Source organism: Aedes aegypti, chromosome 3 (genome assembly GCF_002204515.2).
Source record: "Aedes aegypti strain LVP_AGWG chromosome 3, AaegL5.0 Primary Assembly, whole genome shotgun sequence".
Lineage (NCBI taxonomy): Eukaryota > Metazoa > Arthropoda > Insecta > Diptera > Culicidae > Aedes > Aedes aegypti.
The window spans coordinates 48,649,126-48,662,269 of NC_035109.1; the positions used below are offsets into that span (position 1 = coordinate 48,649,126).

Genomic DNA, 13,144 nt, shown 5'->3' on the forward strand with positions numbered 1-13,144 from the left:
ACAAACAAAATGTCGGTGTTTATCGAAGTGGAATTCGTACAAAAGCCTCATAACAGCAGGGTTTCTACCGCACGGAGATTATGGACATGGAAAAAGCTGGCAGTAGAAACGCTTTGAACAAGAATGTTCCTGAGAAGACACGAAGGAGACATTATGGTAAGTTACATTATATTAGTCTTTCTCTGTGTTTTTCACTAATATCGCAGGGGATTTCATCATTGTTCGCATGGAAGCCCTGGAGTGCCCAGGAACCCGGACCTGGCATACGAAAACCTGCCCGGATAAAAAATACAATGCAAGAACAATATAACGTATTGTAACAGTATCATTCAATACATTGGAAATACAATACGGTATATTGTAAAATGACAATACAATTACAGTACAATATATTGTTTTGAACAGTTCACTGTATGGTATATGAGATTTTTGCAATATAATGTATGGGTTGTTAAATATCGTAACAATACAAATATAGATGTTTTCTCATACATACATTTTGAAAATAGACGAATTCCATCCAGAATGAGTCGAAAAAAATAAAAATCGTGCTCGATAATCTTCGATTTGGATTAAATTTTGCACATGTTTTTGGTATGGTAGAATAAGTGTTTTCCATAGAAAAATTGATCATTTTGACTCAAGCGTAACTTTTGAAAATGGCCTATACATTTTTGCATGCAATTTATTTGCAAAATTCTAACTCTGAAAGTGTTGATTTTAGAGAAAAATGTTCCGTGAAGAAGTTGTAGTGAACCATTTGAACTATAAGAAAAAAATGTACACTGAAAAAATATTTTATTTATTTTCATAAAAAAATCGAAAATAAAACTTTAATTTTAAATTACACAAACACCCCATTTTTAATATTTTTTAAATTTTCACCATAGAATCTTGAAAGTTAAAAAATGTTTAAGACAAAGTTTCATGATGGAGAAATTTTTAATAAAAAAGTTTTTCTAAGAACAACTTTTGGTCGATTTTCATAAATTTGATTTTTGTCAAAATATATACGTTCTGATGATACAGTAAGCATCTTGAAATGATTCCAGGCCATAATGATTGTATGAATAATTTCTCTGGAAGTAGCCATTTTCGTTTTATATCAATTAGTGGTGAAAAGTGTAGAATTTGTAATTTGTATGGATTGTCCCCCAACTTACCGGATATTAGTGCCATGATATTTATCATGGTTGCATTCGTCGTTACAGCTAATGTCAAGTGACTTCAACAAAACTACTTTTTTTTTTACTTTTTGAATATTTTTCACCCAACATTTGTTGCTTTCTGAACTTGTTTTGTCTACTTCTTCCAGCCAAGCTACAAAGAAAAAAGCAACAGTTGATTTACGCGAAAATAGGAATTTGACCAAAATTATAAGGTATAAAACCAATTAAAAACAATACAGTGTTCTGTTACAATATACTATATTGTTTTTGAATTGTATATTCAAACAAGAATAATGTTGCTTCGACATTCAATTACAATACGCTGTATTGTATCCAATACGTTATATTATACATTAATGGTTTATTCCGTTCACTGAATGGTACGTTTTTATCCGGGTGTGAATCTGAACCTGGAAGATGAAGCAGCAATTGGAGCGGGTGCTACCGAAACAAAATTCGCCAGCCAAAAACTTACTGGAATCTGCGAACCAAACTGCAGGAGGAACTTGTCCGGGTACCTACTGAAATGATTACTTGCACTAATCTTTGTTTAATTGAATGTGATGTGCAATTATTTAATGAATCAGCAAAATAAAATGTATCCATTGATTAGTTTCCATTGCATTTGATTTTTTTCTGATGTTCTAATTCCAAGAGGAAAGTAAACAAAAGCTTGAGGGCCAGAATGGGAATTTAATCGTTTTAAGCATTACAACAATTAAACCCCGTTTATCTTTTGGCATAATAATGCATGGATATGCCTTGTAAGGAGTGAATAGATCGAATATGGTTTCAGTATGGTTTATAAGCATTTTAGATTTTTTATATTTAACCGTGTAAGCAAGCACTCCGTATTTACCTGATTTTGCAGTGATTTTACACAATGTGTCATGTAAATTCGCGACAAATCTGTCATTCCCCTTAATGTAAATGATTTGACGCTGAAATTTACATAGATTTTTCTCTGTGTGCCATATTCTATTCATATATAAGGCTATCCATGAGAAGTTTCCGCGATAGGACTGACAGTTAAAAGTGTGTATGCAACCGAAACGAAAGAATGCGAATGTTATCAGAGCTTTACATTTTCCATTGTAATCGAACGGTCACTCCGGTCGCGAAACGTCAAAAGCTCATTGTAAACATAAAACCAGCTGATCGCAGCTGCCTTACACGGAGAAATCAAACTACCCAAAAAATAAGTTCTTTAAACTCAAATTTGGGTAAACTACATTTTTTTACCCACGGTTGGGTTGTTTTGCGTCTTCCACAACAGCAATGTTGTAAAAAACAGAGAGAGACGCACCGACCCAGCGTCGAAGTTCGATGGAATAAGCCAAATTCGGGTTTTATCGCACTACGGAGACTTCGAAAGCCAACGCAGAGTGGATTTTTTTTTGCACTGAGTTGTTTTTTTTTCGCTGTTGTCAAACCTAATGATAGGTATATGCCAAATTTGGGTTATCCCACGGAAGAGCCAGATTGCGTCAAAAGAAGTCAAAATTGGGTTGATTTGTGGCTTCGTGTACGCTTGCAATTCGCGACCTGAGACAAGATTCGTGAAAACGGTTTTTTTTCTGTGATTGTTGAGTTTTTTCTTATTCCACTTTGTGTTTATACCAATTATGCGCAAGCCGTTCAAATCCTCACATGAACCTCTCAGCAAAAAATGATTGAGTTTGCATCACATCGAATCATAAATAGCCGTTTGAATGAAATTTCATGCCAGCAAACGTAGCAGACATTAGAAATAATTAATCTTCTGCTTAAATTTATCAGCAACTTTGGAAAAAACTGTTTCGCTGACTAAGGTTTTCAATAACAATTTACTTTGAACACAATACTTTTCACTTTTCAGCCATAAAAACGGTGGGCTGCATTTGACGTTTCGTGAGAGGGGAATCTGGGCTGCATATGACGTTGACATTTTTCCTCTTAAGGTGAAGATGAATCGAAGCCAAACTTCAAAATTTCTAGAGCACGGATCTAGAGAACCAAACTTCCGTTTAAGCTGAAAACTTAATCGATTGGTCAACAGCTGGTGGTGACCAATCGATTAGGTTTTCAGCTCAAACGGATGTTCGGTTCTCCAGATCCGTGCTCTTGAAAATTTGAACTTTGGCTTCGATTCATCTTCGCCTTAACGAGTCTGTCTCAGTTCGCGACTACGAAGGTAACTACCACAGTTGACCCTATACGTTGAAACTAATGTTCTACCCGACAACAACTCAGCAGCGCGAGACTCGAACATAGCAACCGGAGGGGCTTCGCGGATTCAAAGGGCACTCAACTATTCAAATAATCACACACACGAGCGGTTCAAATTATAACGATGTAGGGAAGGCGTACCAGTTATCGCCATAGCACCAGTTATGGCTATATTGACAAAAAAAATGAAAAAATAGAGTATTACCATCAATTATAACAGTATTTTATAAGCAGTTGTCATAAGCAAGGCAATTTTTTACATTTTCGGCCAATTTACTACAGTTATCCTTTCTTATTTCTAGTGTTTTTAAGTATTCTCATTTCCGAAGTAACCATATCCACTGCTATCTTATGGATTCGTTATCACACAAGCCAGTTTTTAATAACCTGTTTGAGCGGCTGTGATTTTTTAAAATGACTAATTTTTTTACAAGGATATTCTAAGAATCAATGAAAATACTTAAGAATATCAATTTTATATTAAAGAGTCCGAATATCTACAACAACTGGTGTTTTATGCACGGACAAAGTTAAGCCATAGTGTTCCCTATTTCGCAACATGCGAAGTGGATCAAAGCTAGCGAGAAAAATATTAGTAGTAGTTTGTCACAACAGATGTAAATAATCTGTAAGCGGTGTCGTTTGCTGCGAAAGTTTAGTGCTGTATCCATTAATTCTGCCAGTGTTTTTTTGTAAAATATTATCCAGGTATGTTGAATTCTCTAGTTAGGTAATTAATGTTCTATTGAAAGCTAAAAATCTGTTCTTTAGGATGGTTAAAATTGCTAAGCGACGTAAGAGTATCAGCGCAGTGAGACACACGGAGGAGACGATTCAAAAATGCATGGAATATGTTAAATCCGGAAAGAAATCCATGTATGCGGCCTGTAAGCTACTAAAGCTGCCCATGTCCACAGTGCGATATAGAATGAGTGATCGATGGAAGCATAAAAACGTTTCGGGACCTCGATCCGTTTTGACAAAGGAGGAGGAACAACAGATTGTTGACTGGCTGATTGGGATGCAAGAGCGCGGGTACCCGATTACAAAGAACGGTTTGAAATTCAAAGTTGGAGAGTTTTTATCAGCTAATCCACGGGAGACACCATTCAAAAACAATCGCCCTGGTAAGTCTGGAAATATTGCGGAAATTTAGGCATTAGAGGTGCGTTCCAAACGCATGTTATAATGTGATGTTTTACTGTTCTAGGACGCAAATGGTTCGGTGCATTTATGCGTCGTAATCCAGGGTTTTCTCTGCGGACTCCGGAAACAGTGTCTTCTGCAAGCGCCAGAGTTAGCGAGGGAGATATTCGAGGCTGGTTTCGCTCCATTAGGGGCTGGCTTGAGAAGCATGATATGTTGGAGATTTTGGATTGCCCGGAGCGTGTTTTTAATGGAGATGAAACATCCTTTTACTTACATCCAAAGTCCAAAGAAGTGCTCGCCAGGACTGGATCGCGCAACGTCTATGAGGTCGAACAAGCACCAGGAAAGCAAAACGTTACGGTTATGTTTGCTTTTAGCGCTGCTGGATGTATTGTACCTCCTCATGTCATCTTGCCAGGGAAACGCCTCCGCAAAGAAGTTATTGCAGGATTTCCGGACGCCTGGGGGATTGGCCAAAGCGAAAGAGGTTGGATGGATGTGAACAATTTTCGTTCTTACATCCAGAACATCCTTCATCCTTTCCTAGTACAACAGAATGTAGTGTTCCCTGTTATTTTTTTCGTCGACGGCCACGCATCCCACAAGTCTTTGGAAGTAGCAGACCTTTGCCTATCGCTAGGAATAGTATTAATTTCCCTTTATCCGAACACAACCCACATAACACAACCTGCAGACGTCGCGGTGTTTAAACCGCTGAAGGACGAATGGAGACGAGGAGTAGAACAGTGGCGTTCAGACCATCATGGAGAAATCCTAACATTGGTACATTTCGGTAAAGTATTAGCACAAACTGTTGCACAAGGTATAAAACCTGCAAGCATTAAAAATGGATTCAGGGTTTGTGGATTGTGTCCATTTGAACCTGATAATGTGGACTACAGCAAGTGTATCGCGCGGACATGCAATGCTCCCGAAGAATCTGAGGCCTCGAATCACGAAATTGATCCGCCAGCTGAATTGGCACCTTCACCATTATCACCTCAACATGATTCATTCACCACTGTTGATCTACAATCCTCCACGCTGAATACACGAGACAATACAGCTGTGTCCCTTCAAACAACTGATGAATGTGTGTCTGTTCACATAAACAAAATTATCCAAGCTGTAGATATGATTGGACCTCAAACAATGAGCAGAATTCAAGGAAATGTTGGCCTCCTTTCTCGAGATGAGCGGACTATTCGATTCTTTTATCAAGAATTTGTTAGACCATACATCAGCGTAACAAATTGCGACACGGTAGATGGTGAAGATATCAACAGACTCCAGATAGCTTCCGACATACTTGTTCCTGATATGGTGACCGATCCAGCAGCAATTGATGATAGTATTCTTATGTGCTCGATTGCTGCAACGAGCAACGACGAGGAAGAATCAGTTGCATTTGATAATATGAATCTACCTCATGAAATCCCACCTATTGTAATTGAGGTGCCAGCTGATACTTGGAACCAATCACTCAATTCGTCGCAAATGGAAACAGAGGATATCATCTATTGCCAACTCAATAATGAATCACCTACTAACAATTCAACGCAAATTGCTGGAAATGATCATGCGATAAGGAATAATGAAGGTATGATGTTCAGAATATTAAATATAAAGTACTTTAATACCCTTTGCTTATATTTTAGCTGATAATTGCTCAGAATACCGTCGCACTATTGATGCTGAGTTTGAAGATAACATACAACGCGACAAAGATTCAATTCACCCTGAAACGTCTCCGACAGATTCTGTAGCAATGATGTCTGGACCGGCCCGAAGACTATCAGAGTTTTTGAAACTACCACCTACACCACGACGTTCTACGAAGCATCGTTATTACTCGAAGCAGTATTACCCAGTTTTAACAGCAAAGGAACGGCTTGATGAAATGCGGAAGAAAGAAGATGAAAAACGTGTCAACGAAAACCTAAAAGTACAAAGAGCAAAAGATCGCGAAGCAATGAAGAAGAAGCGTGAAGAAATTAAAAAGGCTAAGGCTGAGGAACGTGAACGTAAAAAAGTAGAAAAAGAGCAGCAAAAAGAACAAGCAAAATCTAAGGCTAAGGCCAAACGTAGCAAACAATCAAAAAATTTGATTGGATGATGTTGTTACCGTGACTGTATGAATCGATTACTTACATTCCAATAAAATATAATATGTACACATTATTAGTTTTGTTTTACTTGAAATTTGAAAAACTCCAACAATCACTGTAAAAGAAACAACTACTAAGTGCATTACCTAAAATTTTAAAATTTTAAAGTTCCCTCTTCGTACGGAATCTTTGTATATTTAGTACTTTACTTGTAAGAAAATCGAGTACCTAATGGACGATCCCCAACAGGGGATCTTTGGTCACTTTAATATCGGTCTGAACCATCACCAAAGTCATCCAATGACGCATGTATACGATACAACCATTCTTGGGATAATATTTCATCGTCAATCATAAATTATATCGACACTGAAATGCGCTAAAACGAACATGGATGATTTCCTAATATGTTGTATGAATTTATTTGTCAGGCTATCTAAGATCCATAACTGGTACACATGTATAGCGAATTAAGGAACACTATGGCCATAACTGGTACAAAGAAGAGATTATTTAAAATGACGTTAAAACATATATATTAATAGAAATTGTTCAATTAAAGCACTACATCCTTTGAAAAACATAGCATTGTATCTAAAAAATGTATCGTACATGATATCTCTGTTAGATTTCATACTTAAATAGTCATTTATCTGGAAAATCACTCTAACTAGTGCGATAACTGGTACACCTACCCTATTTGGCCAAACTGTTCTGGTGGGTCACACTGAATTTTCGGGCACGTACCTGGTGTTCTGCAGTCCAGCGAGCGCTCGCGACGATTTACCGGATTCACTCCGGCGTTGACGGTCTCTCCTACTGACGCTGCGACGATCGGCAAGATGGCACCGATACCGGTGGACAAAGCTTGGGGCAATGACAGATATGAATGGGCTGGAATGGCGGTCTTCAGCGATGTGGAGTTGGTTCGGATGCACAGGCGCTTCCTTCGGACGAAACCGGTCGACGACGACAAGGCCGCCCTCTTTCGAACCGTGAAGGGAATACTCCTTAATATTTAGGGCCGTTGCCCGAGTAATGTCCTCCTTTGCGTTGATGGCCCTCGGCCAGAGGAACAATGGTCCTTGACTATTAGGTCTCGTGACTACAAAAGTCACTTCGACCGTAGCGTGCAATGGCGGTCTAAGGACGCGCCAACCAGAGTGCTTTAAAGCAAGAACAAAAAAGGTCCTGGTGGGCAGGTAATTAGGTTTATGTCTCCCTGTATGCCATTGAGCAAATGGTTTACCTGAATTGCGGTGAACGGTCTCTCCAAAGTAACTCGATTCACTACCTCGCACTATGTTATAAAAATGATAACTCTACTGAGCACTTCTGGTCTACACGCTCGCCTGATTGAAAGTGGGCGATGGCCGCCCAGCAAGCATCCTTCGAACCCTTCAGCCCATTCGTGAAACCGTGTCCCCATTTTGCTGTAACTTTTACGCCATGCTTTTACGACCGTTACATATAGTTATGTCGAACTGCCCAGTGGTTTTGACTGCTTATGCTATTTGAATATTTGAATACTTGACCACATGGTGCAATTTGAAAAAAGGATTTGAATTCTTGTAACAACGGTTACAACGTGAAGCTCCGATTTGTTTACATAGCAAAGCATAGGACGTCAATTTTCAAATGCTTCTAAAAAAATCAAAACACAATTCAATTCAAATCTGTTAAGTATATGGGGTCAGACTTTTAATGAGCTATATATTAATCAAATTCTGTTAATTACATGGGGTCAGACTTTTAATGAGCTATAGAATCAGCCGAATATTGGGAAAAATATATTAAAATCCAAATAATATGTCTAAGCAATAGCCCATCTAAAGTCTATCAACATGTAATGAAAATATTTGAAATAACTATTGTAGTAAATTTTATATAAGCATTTGAAATTTCACTTCATTCACCTTGCCGGGTAAAATTTTCGACGCTTCACAGATCGAGTAAGCTTTTTCCAGATGTCAGCACTTCGTAGAGTCGAATGTTGAGTGAAACTGAAGCATTTTATGATCTTTATCATCATTCGCCAAAATTGCATGGTTTCTTACATCTTGAAAGAGAGTTTGCAAACGAGAATGCTCTGTTTACACGATTATACGCTGAATATTCTCTGAAAAATAATACACATATGAATGTATCGATAGCTAGATCATTTCATGTGCATTATTTATGATTGAATTTCCAGCGTAAATCGTGTAAACCGAGCCGTTTTGCTTGAAACATTCTTTAAGAGAAAACGTTTCGCGTTCAATATAAAGGATTTTGCTAGAATGTGGAATATAATAGATGTAGATTATAGCTAAGTAGCCCGCCATTTGTTTTGGCAGCAATGTTGACATTGCAACTCGACATTTGAAATTGAAAAAAACTCAGTCCACATGATGAATATTGGTTCGAAAAAGTATCATTATACGCGCTCACATGCTTTTTACGCTAGCTATAAAACTGATGAGGGTGATTCGACTTTGACATGTTTTGCCCACAGATTTTATAGTATGATCCAAGCAAGCTGTTATTTGAAATTGTTTATTGAAGTGTTAAAACTTTTCACTATTTGTTTTGCAGCTGGGCATCATCAAGTTCGGAAATCAATTCGAAAATATTTATCGCTTTCTGTCTATAAACTTATTTCTTTTACACTATTTTAGGCATCTGAAAAACGTGGAACTTCTCGAGCTTGAAGACAGAACAATGGACGATACAATAACCATGCCATAGAACCAAAAATACAATATTCATCAAAACCATATGAATCCACACACCAAATCTATGCAACTGAATTGTTAAAATTCATCAAATCGATGCTAATGATCAGAAAGGCGAAATTCAGCAAAAAATTTGGGAATTCAGCAAAGAAAATTGATCTGAATGGAATAATGACGACCAAAAATATATATTCCACAAAGCGACAAGTCTGTTAGGCTTTTGAAAAGCTCCATATATTGCAATGCTATGTGGTTTACACATCCATTTCTAACTTGTCCCACAGCTTGTACGCACACTTCTTCCATGTTTAAAGTTAATTGTGCTTATTCTGCGCGGCGTGTGAGTCGAGACGACTCGCTCTCACCGCGAGTGACGTGAGACGACTAATGTTAATCAAATGGGAGCGAGTCGACAATTGTCACCTCATTCGACTCGTGTCACCTCACACGCCGCGCAGAATAGACACGAATATATATTTTGTATGTGGGGGAATATTAAAAATGCGTTGCGGGAAGATGGTGTGGAAAATGTAGAATTGATTCCTATTAAAAGCATTAATTCAACGTATTCGGTTTGAAAAAAACACAAGCTCAAAGCCAAAATAAGATTGTAAGGAATAATTATGGCCACGACCAAAGCAATGTCTTGTTGTGGATTAGAAGGTCCTCCAAAATGATTACATTATAAGGTTCCGTGGTTCTCATGGAAATATCTTCAAGTGGATTTGGCATTTGAACATGCTCGTTGTCCTTGATTGTTCTTCATTAATCTGGAAGAGAAAACAGTTCAAATAAAATAGAAAACTTAAAAACATTTTTGATTTCCATATCCTAGTAACAATAATGAAAATTTTTGACGTTCCATGTCAATAAAACAAATTTCATATGCCCAAAGCATACTTTGATCTAGCTATAAAAATTATAGTGCATGCAAGAAATGTCAATAAGGGGTGATTCAAAAATTATGGCATGCTAGCGTAAAAAGCTGGATACTGACACTTTTTCAACTAAGTCAGAGCAAAACCAACTGATTTTCTTTACTTCGAAATCGTGGGATGACTTGACAACAATCATCAACAATGCGTACAAATTTCAATGACGGTCTATTTCGCCTTAAAAATTGAATAATACATCAGAAATGGCTTTGAATGATTATAGCTAAAATGGTGTGTCCATCTGTGTTCCAGAAAAAAATCACTTCTTCAAAACTGCCGTATAACTCTAGTTTTTATAAAAAAAATGCTACTAGAAAAAAAAAACATAGGGATGTTCAATAATGAAAATGAGAAGGATTCATTGAAAATTATTGCTTAAAACATGCTTAGATGGATTGTAGATAACGAAACATGTTATTTAGATCGTAAAAGAGATTTTTGATTAGAGAGGGTTTAGAGACAGTTAAATCTGAATTAATCTATATAAAATAATCGCTGAATCAACAATAAGAAAAGTTGAATGGATACTTTCATTTCTTTGTTAATAATGTTCAATGATGAAAATTCCATTTGTTTGGCTTACAAACGGAAGGAATGTATAATAAGACACACAATGAAGGGTGCGGAATCATGAAGTCAATCTACAATAGCAAAAAGGGGAAAGTCGCGGGTATGCGTAATCCAAATTAATTTGTTTTTGCTGCACGTAATCCGATTAGGTGACAAAATAATACTCTCCTATCCTCACGCATCGGAAGGGACGAAAATGGTTTGTTTGTTTTCGGTGCAAATTAAGTTTTAAAAGTGATTATTGCGTTCCAACAATGCAAAGATTGCATCGCCCTATCACTTCCCTCGTCTGACAGATAATTTGAACGTCTTACGTCGCGAAGCAACCATTCGATCCAGCCAACTAGGATGATCACATACACCAGGAGTATCCAACCGAAAGATTCACTCGTTTTCCTGGAAGGATTAATAAATTTATCTCACTGCAGCAGGAAGACCTTTTGGAATAAAAGCGCAGCCACAACGAGGGTTAATCCGAAAACAAAAATTTGATAATAAAATTAAAGCGCACCCGATTCGAGGTTGCTCGACTTTTTTCCACCAACCAGATGCACCCATATTTCAATGTTTACTTTATTATTAATGACCACCACCGTCCGCGAGATCGCTTTTTTTTGTGTGTGAATCAGGATTTAGTAGAATGTGTTACACTTTTGAGGAAAAAATCTTCCCTCCATAAAGCCCGCCTTTGGCCATGAAAGATCCGAAACATGTTTATCATTTGTTTCTCCTTGAGACTCATATTGTGCGGGTGAGACGACACGGACAACTGGCCGTATCGTGATCAGGGTTTGCCCCATCACGTAGGAGTAATAGGACCAATTACTTGAAACAAAACACCTGATAGAATTTCTAAAATAATTATGAAGCAATTTTTGATTGAATTCTCGAAGAAATCTTTGAAACAGTCGTAAGAGAATTGATTTGAAAACCTCTGGAAAACTAATTGCATGTTAGTGGTAATCTCTTAAACAAATCTGAGAGATAAATCATAGTTCACAGCTTTTTCAAACGCAAATGATGGCGCGTACATGATTGGTTTGAGATTTCATAGAATTTTCGTGTTTTATGTAAGTGCCGGTGAAACCAAACTTTTTCACGATGACTTGATTGACTGTTTCATTGATTTTGAATAGTTTTCAGATTTTTCCGCCAAAATTTCGTAAGCGCTCTTCAAAGAATAAAAGATTACGATTCTAATGACACATTGATTTAAAATTTTAGTAGATCCAATGCTGAGGAAATTTACCATGTTTTTTCAGTAAATTTTTTGAAAAATGGCACAGCTATAAATAAAAGTTTAGTACACTAAATTAAAAAAATATTTTCGGAAAAATAACTACGAAGTGAGAATAACTCATTACCATTCGAATGTACCAAGGAGAGTTTCATTCGGATGTGTAATCAAAAAGATATGGACAAAACACTTTCGCATGTTTTTTAGGGGGTGAACCCAAACTTTTGCACAGGAGTGTATCCTCAAGTATTTTATAAAAATAAAAGGTATATAAAATTCCCAAAAAAATATTGCAACTTGTGGCAAGGAATTTGGTCCATTTACCCCTATGCGCATCGCTCTCGCTGTACTCCACGATAACCCTCCGCTGGTCTCTGATGTCTAATCGAACCCGTTCTAAACGATATGCTTATAAGAAAAGGACACGAAGCAGAAAAAAATGCATCCCAAAAAAACCTCAATCGCAAATGCATAACTAATTTTCTAAATTGTAATATATGAGCTTTTAAACGTCTTACCCAAACGGGGTCTTCTTGTTATTAATATTTCAAAATTCTTGAGCACCGACCGACAGATTATGCCCGAAGAAGGCAAGGCAGTCCCATTGGAAAGGTCACTTCGTTTTAACGTTTTCCTCACGGACTATTATCCGGCAGGGACTACCTGCATTTTGGATTCCTTTTTTTCTTGGGCTCACTTCCCCGCGTTCAAATTTGGACAATCTTTTCGAAAAAAAAAAGATGACGTGAGTAATCGCTGAAAGGCTATGTTTATGGCCTGTCTTGTGTTTTGAAACGGGGTACCAATATCGGTTCGGAGCGTGCTTTTAGTATACGTCGCTACTTCTGCTGGGATCTTGAAGGTTGGAACAAGACAAGACACTTTATGATTCATTTTGGTGTGGAATCCGGATCTTCCTCGTGTGGATTCATTTAGAATGGCGAACATCAGACAGCAAGGCGACTGGATTAGATGTATCTGTATCGTGTATTGGATGGTCGGCTCCAAAGCCGCGTTGTCCTCCATTTGGGGGATTTGTGCCTAATGTATTAAG

General features: G+C 37.5%; 1 protein-coding gene across 1 annotated transcript; it reads left to right on the forward strand.

Annotated features, from left to right (window-relative positions):
• The first annotated feature begins 3,535 nt into the window (after nucleotides 1-3,535).
• On the forward strand, nucleotides 3,536-5,574 carry LOC110677700. Its single transcript, XM_021848796.1, has 3 exons — nucleotides 3,536-4,504; nucleotides 4,588-5,319; nucleotides 5,384-5,574. The coding sequence occupies exons 1-3, from the start codon at nucleotides 4,150-4,152 to the stop codon at nucleotides 5,572-5,574; spliced, it is 1,278 nt and encodes a 425-aa protein (XP_021704488.1). The 5' UTR covers nucleotides 3,536-4,149.
• The last annotated feature ends 7,570 nt before the right edge of the window (nucleotides 5,575-13,144 follow it).

Excerpts from the sequence above, each read along its gene's own strand:
- LOC110677700 (XM_021848796.1), top strand. The coding sequence starts at position 4,150 with ATGGTTAAAATTGCTAAGCGACGTAAGAGTATCAGCGCAGTGAGACAC. Across the intron at positions 4,505-4,587 it reads ATTCAAAAACAATCGCCCTG|GACGCAAATGGTTCGGTGCA; the intron begins GTAAGTCTGGAA and ends TTACTGTTCTAG. Across the intron at positions 5,320-5,383 it reads CCTAACATTGGTACATTTCG|GGTTTGTGGATTGTGTCCAT; the intron begins GTAAAGTATTAG and ends AAATGGATTCAG.